This window comes from Cololabis saira, chromosome 15 (assembly GCF_033807715.1).
Source record: "Cololabis saira isolate AMF1-May2022 chromosome 15, fColSai1.1, whole genome shotgun sequence".
NCBI classification, from domain to species: Eukaryota; Metazoa; Chordata; class Actinopteri; order Beloniformes; family Belonidae; genus Cololabis; species Cololabis saira.
This window is the reverse complement of record NC_084601.1, coordinates 42,894,714-42,903,972: the sequence shown is the minus strand read 5'-3', so window position 1 is coordinate 42,903,972 and position 9,259 is coordinate 42,894,714. Positions and strand designations below refer to the sequence as shown.

Below are 9,259 nucleotides of genomic sequence, written 5' to 3'. Positions count from 1 at the left end.
GTCCGCCGCTAGCTTAGCCTGGTTAGCTGAGGAGGCTCTCGGACTATGGTTTAGTTGGCCGAACCGGACCTCTAACTGACTGAGCCTCGCCTCCAGCCCTGCAAATAAACTACACTTTAAGCACTTACCGTCTTCACTAAAGGAGGCAGAGGAATAACTAAACATTTCACACACTGAGCAGGAAAGAGGTGAAGCGGTGGGAGCCGGAGCGGCCATGCTAAGATGCTAACGGAGGCTAACGGACAGAAAATGTATCGGTGATTGGTGACAGTGAAAGTTACGGAAGAGAAAATGAGCGAGTGTTGAAATAAAGACAGTAATGTACCAGATATAGTGCTATTTTACCAGAAAACAGTCTAAGTTTTAGATAAAAAGTCGGGAGAGATCTGAGCCTGCAACGCCGTGAAACGGCAGCAGCACAGACCGCAAACACCAGGAAGTGACGCGATGCGTGACGCAATACGTTACCCAATCAGCCAATCTTTTAAAATTTAAAATTTTAAAATGTGTTACTAAGTTTCTCTGCCCAGACACAGAACAGCCTCTTACGTGAATCTTTGTAAATGAAGAGAAAGTGGTTTGATCCGGCTGGTCAGTGTTTCTTGATGAAACAAAGAGTAGTTACGCTCAGCAGGGGATCCTGATAAAGAGCTGCTCTCTCTTTCTCTCTCTCTCCTGGTCCAGATGAGGACCAGTGTGGATGAGGGGAATACATGGGCACAGCAGCTGGGCCTCCTTCAGCTCCAGGTCGGTCCAAAGGCGTTCGCGTCGAGGCCTGCAGGGTCCCTGGTTCGGCTCTTCTTTGGGCTCAGAAAACTTGCGGCCACTCGCTGCAAAACAGACAGAGCAGAGGAGAAGAGAGCTTTTCCTTTTATAGCTGGCCCAGGAAGTGAAGGCCCCCCCCTGTGGCTTGGGGTCTGTGTCCAATCAGGGGCCGTTCCTTATCACTGCAGGGCCTTAGATGCAAATCCTGGTTGAGCTTTGCGTCCATGGGGTTTCCTTTGTTCCAAACCATGCGGTCAGGTAACATAAACTCGAGGCTGGTCTCAGCCTGAGGCCCCAGAACTGGGCCTCAAAGCTGACCCAAGGCCTCAACTGTTCATATAATCACACAATCCATAGTTCATATGGGGCTGTGGCCCAACAAATATTTCTCATATCTTTTCTCATCATTTGTATTGTGTTGGTCGATCAGGACGGCTGAATTCCTCATTCTGCGCTGGGTGAGGGGATGGTGGGGTGGACTGGACTTGTGGGTGTATATGTACGTGGAAATGTGTGTATCTGTCTATTATATATGTACATATTTATGCTTTAATGCATCTAGAAATATTTGTGTGAGAATGCCCGTAATGAATAAGATTGTACACAGTAAATAATGTACGCTTTTATGTATAGATGAATACAGGGACTCATGGTAAATAGTGTTTATATAGAGGGACATGTAACTGCAAATGGCAATAATCACCCAGGTATCCGCAAATTAATACTCATGTATACCACAATATGTTTACACCGAGTAAAATTATTAATATTAATTTGTGTAACTTCTCAATACATCAAGATTTTTGACATCTGACGTCTATGTGAAAACATGGCATTGAGTTCAAGGGGTAGGAGAAGTTTTTTTTTTTTACTTCTTCTTACTTCTTTTTGAACATGTCAAAACTGCTACTGCTTCAAAAAAAAAAAAAACTTGCATTCATTGTTAAAGTATGTTCGAGCATGTCTGTTACTTACACTACCATCATGTTCAAAATAAAGACTTTTGAATTGAATTCTTTTACTTCATTTTCTAAATCTGGTTATAACTGAACAGCTCTTACAGCTGTAAGAATCTGCTGCTTTTTAAATAAAATATTTAAAATCTTTCCCACAATCGAACCACCAGAATTATTTCTTTCAAACTAAAACAACTAAATTGGTGCCTTTTAACTGAACTCTCAAAATAAATGATATAAGCACTGATCACAAATGTACAATTTTTATTCAGTGTGAATACGTTGATGACTCGTTAGAGCACCTTGCCGGGCAAAAGCCGCTCCACACTGATCACATCTGTAAGGCTTGAATCCAGTGTGAATACGTTGGTGTCTCGTCAAATGACCTTGACGGGCAAAAGCCACTCCACACTGACCACACCTGTAAGGCTTGTCTCCAGTGTGAATACGTTGATGTCTCTTTAGAGTACCTTGCTCGGCAAAAGCCACTCCGCACTGATCACATCTGTAAGGCTTGTCTCCAGTGTGAATACGTTGGTGACTCGTTAGGTTACTTTGCTCTGCAAAAGCTGCTCCACACTGATCACACCAGTAAGGCTTGAATCCAGTGTGAATACGTTGGTGACTCGTCAAATCACCTTTCCGGGAAAAAGCAACTCCGCACTGATCACATCTGTAAGGCTTGTCTCCAGTGTGAATACGTTGATGTCTCGTTAAAACACCTTGCTGGGCAAAAGCGACTCCACACTGATTACATCTGTAAGGCTTGTCTCCAGTGTGAATACGTTGGTGACTCGTTAGAGCACCTGGCCAGGCAAAAGCCGCCCCACACTGATCACACCTGTAAGGCTTGTCTCCAGTGTGAATACGTTGGTGAGTCGTTAGGTTACCTTGCTGGGCAAAAGCCACTCCACACTGATCACACCTGTAGGGCTTGTCTCCAGTGTGAATACGTTGGTGACTCTGTAGATGACCTCGTCGGGTAAAAGCCGCACCACACTGATCACATCTGTATGGTTTCTCAGTGTGAGTTCTCTTATGGATCTTCAAGTTTGATGAAGTGGTGAAGACTTTCTCGCAATCATCACAGCAGTATCTTTTGGGTCTTCCTTTATGATTCTGTAACAGAGAAGATGACTTACATTATCTTGGATGCATTATCAAAAGCCTTTTCAGTTACAAAAACATTTTTATCTGTGAGCTGAGCTGGATTTGCGTGCGACTTTTGAGACTCCCCTGACGTGACTCGATTCACAAATGCATTTTTTTTTTAACACGGAAGGATCTGCAACCAATCAGATATCTTCCTTTGTTTCAGCCAATCATAAGAGCGCACCCTACGTGGGGGACGATTTACTCGTAAACCAATCAGATTAAAGGGCGGATACACCTGCTGTTTGAGCTGCGTTGTGCCGTTGGCTTACAAAAGTAATTCAATATTTCGAGTTGGAGTGAAGCTTGAGTTTTGGTTCTGAGTCAAAACGACCCTGTGCCTACGGCGTGTGGTACGCGTCGATGCAGACCACACGCCGTCACCTACGTCACCTCCCGAAAATTGTAACTACGCGTCGAGGCGACACAGGTCACACGCAGACGGAGAGGGCTCTGATTGGTTCGCTTGGAATAAACGCACTTCCGGTTTCCGGTTTGAAGCAGTCGTGAACTTTCAGCGCTCTTTTCTTCTTGTATATGGGATTTTTTTTGTTTTGGTTTTTTGCACAATAGTTGTCCTTATCTCTTTGATTCACTGTGACCGGAAAAAGTCGGATAAACCATTCAGGAAAAGATTGCAAACTACCGGTCACGGGGGGTACTGAACCGCGACGAAATGGAGTGACGCCGAAGTCCGAAGGGTTCATGACGGCATCACGATGACGGCGTGTGCTCTGCGTTGGTTTGATGCAGAACCAGAATTCAGGCTTTAAAGATAAATAAACAAGACAACACGGGATGGAGAGGAGATCACTGCTCTGCTTTTCTTGTGATCTCGGTAAAGAAAACAGCGCGATCGGAGATGGTTTATCGGGCCGTTCAACCAGAGCCGCCGGGAGGCTGGAGAGCTCCAAGTCCTGCCGATGCAGCAAATGATGATGAGAAACAGCGGAGATATTTATGTATGTATCACCACCCACTCGCCCCCACTAGGTAATGAAGCCTATAATCGGGGACCAAAGAGAATGCAGTTCTGCCGAATGATGTTTAGTGGAGCCAGACATTATCTCATTAATGATATGTTTTAACAGAAGATTCCTTAATTGATTAATACATATTGGATTTTTGTTTCCAGTTCATTAGAATGGTTTTCTTTGCGATACATAAGGCAGGGAGAACCAAGTAAGCCCAGTTAGACCCCATGTGGATGTCTCCCAAGTGACCTCGTATGCAAAGTGTGGGGCACACTGGAATTCTGTAATTGAGCCATGTGGATAAATCCTCACATATCTCCATCCAGAGCTTCTGTACCGATGCACAAAACCATAAAGCATGTATGTAATTATCAGGGCTGTTCTCTGTACACTGTGACCAGATATTAGAGGTTGCAAAACCCATCTGGAACATTCTTTTTCCTGTATAATGTATTCTGTAAAGAACTTTGTACTGTATAAATTGCAAGTTTGGATTCTTCGTCATAATGAAATTATTTAAACATATTTGTGACCAAGAGATTTGGTTATTGTTAAGAGAGAGGTCAGCCGCCCTTTTGAAAATCGGAAGAGAGACTATCTATTTTGGACATTAACCTGTAGCGTTTCAATAGTAATTTTGGGGTGTTTAGATTAAGTAACTATTTTCTTAGCGGGAAGTTGCAGGTCCAGTTGGTTGAGTTTATTTATTTTTTTTATTATTATGGACTTAAGTTTTTGGTATTCTAAAACTTTGTTACTGCTAATTCCATATTGAACAGTGAGTGTGTTAAATTGTACAAAATGTCCACTTATGATTATATGTTGTAGATACTTTATTCCTTGGTCTCTCCATTGAGTAAAGTTGACCCTCTTTTTATCATTTTTCAGAATGTCTTGGTTGTTCCAGATGGCTGTGCGATCACATGGAAAAATTGAGACTTGGGCTATTTTAAGGAATTCCCACCAGGCTGTCAGAGTTGAGCTAATATTAATGCTTTTAAAGCATTCATGATGTGTAATATTTTGACTGATAAATGGTAGATCTGAGATTTCCAAATCATTGCAAAACACTTCTGAATCCAGCCATTGACTATCTAGTAAGTGGTTTTTGCACCATTTTAAGATTTACTGTAACTTATTAATTAAGAAATAATACTGGAAGTTGGGTAAGTCTAAGCCTCCACAGTCTTTGGATTTTTGTAATGTCTTTAAGCTAATACGTGGTGTTTTATTTTTCCACAGGAATTTTGACACGTTTGAATCCAGTCACTTAAACTAAGAAGGAGGGGGTTTGGATGGTATCATTGTAAAAATATATTTATTTTTGGTAAAACCATCATTTCGATGATGACAATTCTCAATCAGTCCATCAGTGAAATGGAAAGAGAGTTCCATCGGGTAAGATCATCCTCTATTTTTCTTAAGAACTGAACAAAATTTATTTTTATTAACTCTGACAGTCTATGGGAGATGTTTATGCCTAGATATCTAATGTTTCCTGATTGTAATTTAGTAGTGGCTGTATTCTGGAAATTGCAGTTGATGCACAAAACTGTGGATTTGGACCAGTTGATAGAGTAGTCAGACAGAGATGAAAATCCATCTATAAGTGCAATTGTCTGTGATAGGGAGGTTTGTGAGTTCTGGAGGAAGATTAGTACATCATCAGCATAAAGACTTATTTTGTGATATAATGTTTTGCATTGTATGCCTTTAATATTTTGGTTTTGCCTAAAAGCAGCTGCTAAGGGCTCAATAAATAGTGAGGGAGAAAGAGGACAACCCTGCCTGGTACCTCTTTGCAAGTTAAAGCTTGTTCAAATTTGATTGTTTGTCCTTACATATGCCTTGGGGGAGCTATATAATATCTTTATCCAGATGATAAAAGATTTGCCAAATCCAAATTTGTGTGTAGCGCCCTGCTATAAATGATATGCTGTTTGAGTGTGCAGATATTCAGTATATGATGAGATACTGCTGTTTAAATGAGTCCCATGGTCAGATCGGGAAAATATTTAGCCAATCAATTAAAAATAAACAAAGAAAAAACAACCATAACATCCATTAAGGACCAGTCAGGGGAAGTTACACATGATCCCTGTTTAATAAATTCAATCTTTAGAGACTTTTACTATAAATTATACTCGTCACAAATTGAACCATCTGATCAATCCATTAATGAGTTTCTTGGAGAAATTAACCTGCCAAAGTTACATCAGGAACAGGTTACGAATTTAGATTCACCGCTCTCAATAGGAGAACTCCATGAAGCTCTTCAACATATGCCCAATAATAAAGCTCCGGGCCCAGATGGTTTCCCAGCTGAATTTTATAAGGAATTCTGGAGCATATTAGCACCAACATTTTATAAAATGATTCTAAATATTAGGGAGAATAAAAGCTTACCCTTAAATATGAACTCTGCCAATATTAGTCTTTTATTAAAACCGGATAAAGATCCCTTGCTCCCATCGAGCTACCGCCCAATTTCATTGATAAATGTAGACCTTAAAATAATTAGCAAGGCCCTTACCGAACGTCTGAAAAGAGTCACCCCTTCTATTATACATCCGGATCAAACAGGCTTCATTAAAGGTAGACATTCCTCTACTAATATTCGCAGATTATTAAATATTATAGATTATTCCAGTATCAATAAACAGGAAACTACTATTATATCCTTAGACGCGGAAAAAGCATTTGATAAGGTAAATTGGAAGTTTCTATTGGCAACCTTACATAAATTTGGATTTGGTGAATCTTTCATTGACTGGATAAAAATATTATACAGCTCTCCCAAGGCACGTGTAAGGACAAATGATCAAATCTCTACAAGTTTTACCTTGCAAAGAGGCACTAGACAGGGTTGCCCTCTATCTCCCTCATTATTTGCAATATTTATCGAACCTTTAGCAGCAGCTATTAGACAAAATCCAAATATTAAAAAGGTATACAATGCAAAATAGTAGAGCACAAAATAAGTCTTTATGCGGATGACGTACTCCTCTTCCTCCAGAACTCACGATCTTCACTATCACAGACAATCGCACTTATAGAGGGATTTTCATCTCTGTCTGATTATTCTATTAATTGGTCTAAATCCACTGTTTTGTGCGTTAACTGCAATTTTAGGAATATATCCAATACTCAATTACAATCAGGGAACATTAGATATTTAGGCATAAACATCTCCCCTAGGCTGTCAGAGTTAATAAAATTAAATTATGTTCAGCTTGTAAAGAAAATAGAAGATGATCTTTCTAGATGGAGCTCTCTCCCCATTTCACTCATGGGTAGAATAGCCACCATTAAAATGATGGTCTTACCAAAAGTAAATTATTTTTTCTCAATGATACCATGCAAACCCCCTCTTTCCTGGTTTAAATCATTGGACTCAGGTGTTTCAAAATTTCTGTGGAAAAATAAAACTCCACGCATTAGTTTAAAGACATTGCAAAAATCTAAAGAGTATGGAGGTTTAGAGCTACCTAATTTTCAGTATTACTTCCTTGCCAATAAATTACAGTATATTGTAAAATGGTCAAAAGATCATCCTTTAGATAGTCAATGGCTGGACTCAGAGCAAGTGTTTTGCAACGAACTAGAAATCTCAGAGTTACCATTTATTAGTCAAAGTATCAAACGTCATCAATGTTTCAAAAGCATTAATATTAGCACAACTTTATCAGCTTGGTGGGAATTTCTTAAAGTAGCTAAAATTTCACTTTTTCCATGTGACCGTACACCCATATGGAACAACCCAGACATCGTGAAAAATGATAAAAAGATGGTTAACTTCGTTCAATGGAGAGATCAAGGAATATGGTATTTACAGCACGTAATTGTAGGAGGACAGTTTGTACCTTTCAATACACTTATGGTTCAATACGGAGTTAGCAGGAGTACATTTTTAGAGTATCAACAACTTAAGGCCATAATAAATAAAACATAAAAAATTAGACAATTAGACTTACAACTTCCCGCTAAGATAATAGATTTATTGTATCTAAGCACTTTAAAGTTGTTATCAAAACTTTACAGGTTAGTGTCTAAACTGGACGATTCAGTCTCTCTCCCGATCTCCAAGTAGGAGGCGGATCTCTCTCTGAATACCGACCAGTTTTCTTGGTCACAAATATGCTTAAATACGTTTACTATGACTAAAAACCCAAACTTACAACTTATACAGTACAAAGTTCTTCATAGAATACATTATACTGGACAAAGGATGTTCCAGATGGGCTTTGTCACCTCTAATATCTGTTCACAGTGCACAGAGAACACCCCAGATAATTATATTATATTTTATGGTTCTGTACACCGGTACAGAGGTTCTGGAAGGAGATTTGTGAGGATTTATCCACATGGATCAACTACAGAATCCCAGTGTGCCCCACGGTATGTATATTAGGTCACCTGGGAGACACTCAAATAGATCCTAATTGGACACACCGGGTTCTCACTGCTTTATGTATCGCAAAGAAAAGCATTCTAGTAAATTGGAAACAAAAATCCAGTTTATGTATCAACCATTTTAGGAATCTTTTATCAGATCATATTAGTAGTGAGATAATGTCTGCCTCCACTGAACAACACTCGGCTGAATTGCACTCTCTGTGGTCCCCGATTATTGGCTTCGTTACCTAGTGGGGGCGGGGGGGGTGATCTCGTAGCCCTTGGGGTTGGGGGTCGGCTTGGGGGGTCTGGGGCGCGGGCCTCTGGTGGCCCCTGGGGGTCGGTGGGGGGGGCCGCGGGGCCCTGTCCCTGGCCGGTGGGGGCCTGTGGGGGGGGTTGCCTCATGGCGGTGGGGGGGGTGGCTGGGGAGGGCTTGGGCGTCTCCGGGCCTCCCGGGGGGGGCTGGGCCGTGGACGTGGGGGTCCCACCCGGAGGGCCCGGCCCTGCCTGGGTGGGGGGTGGCTGTCTGCGCTGTGCCTTGGTCCTCCTCGCTGGGCGGGGGCCAAGTGCCCCTGCGGATGTGGGGACTCCGTGACCCTTGGGGTGTCCGCCGGGGTGGCCTCGGGGGGGAGTGGGGCCGGGGCCGGGGATCGGGCCTCCCCTGACCGGGGGGTGCACGGGCGGGCGCGACGGCGGGGTGGCACCATTCCCAGGTATCTATGTCTTATGTTGTCAGTATGAATGGGAGGATGTTGGACCGTTTCCCCCTCCGTCTGGGGGCTCCGGCGGCGCCGGGGGTGCCCGTGGAGGTACGGTGGGGCCCTGGCCCGGCTCGGAGGGCCGGCCCCCGTCTACTGGATGGCCGGTGGGGGGACGCGGGTGTCTTATCAGGGCCGGCTTTGCTGGTCCTGCTTCCTGGCTTCGGCCTCCGCTCCCCCTCTTTCCCCCCCTACACGATTCATACGCACATAGGCGAAGGGCGGGGGGTCCGGGTCGTGGGGGGCACCGTCCCGCGTG

General features: G+C 42.7%; 1 protein-coding gene across 1 annotated transcript in view; it reads right to left on the bottom strand.

Moving 5' to 3' along the window:
• Nucleotides 1-626: 626 nt before the first annotated feature.
• The window catches only part of LOC133460963 (zinc finger protein 665-like), a 63,079-nt gene continuing 54,446 nt past the window's right edge, over nt 627-9,259 (bottom strand). Inside the window, exons 4-5 of the mRNA XM_061741674.1 lie at nt 2,143-2,745; nt 627-830 (exon numbers count right to left, since the gene is read on the bottom strand). Of these exons, the coding sequence (XP_061597658.1) occupies nt 809-830; nt 2,143-2,745 (625 nt within the window). The 3' untranslated portion in view covers nt 627-808. The remainder of the gene's footprint in view (nt 831-2,142; nt 2,746-9,259) is intronic.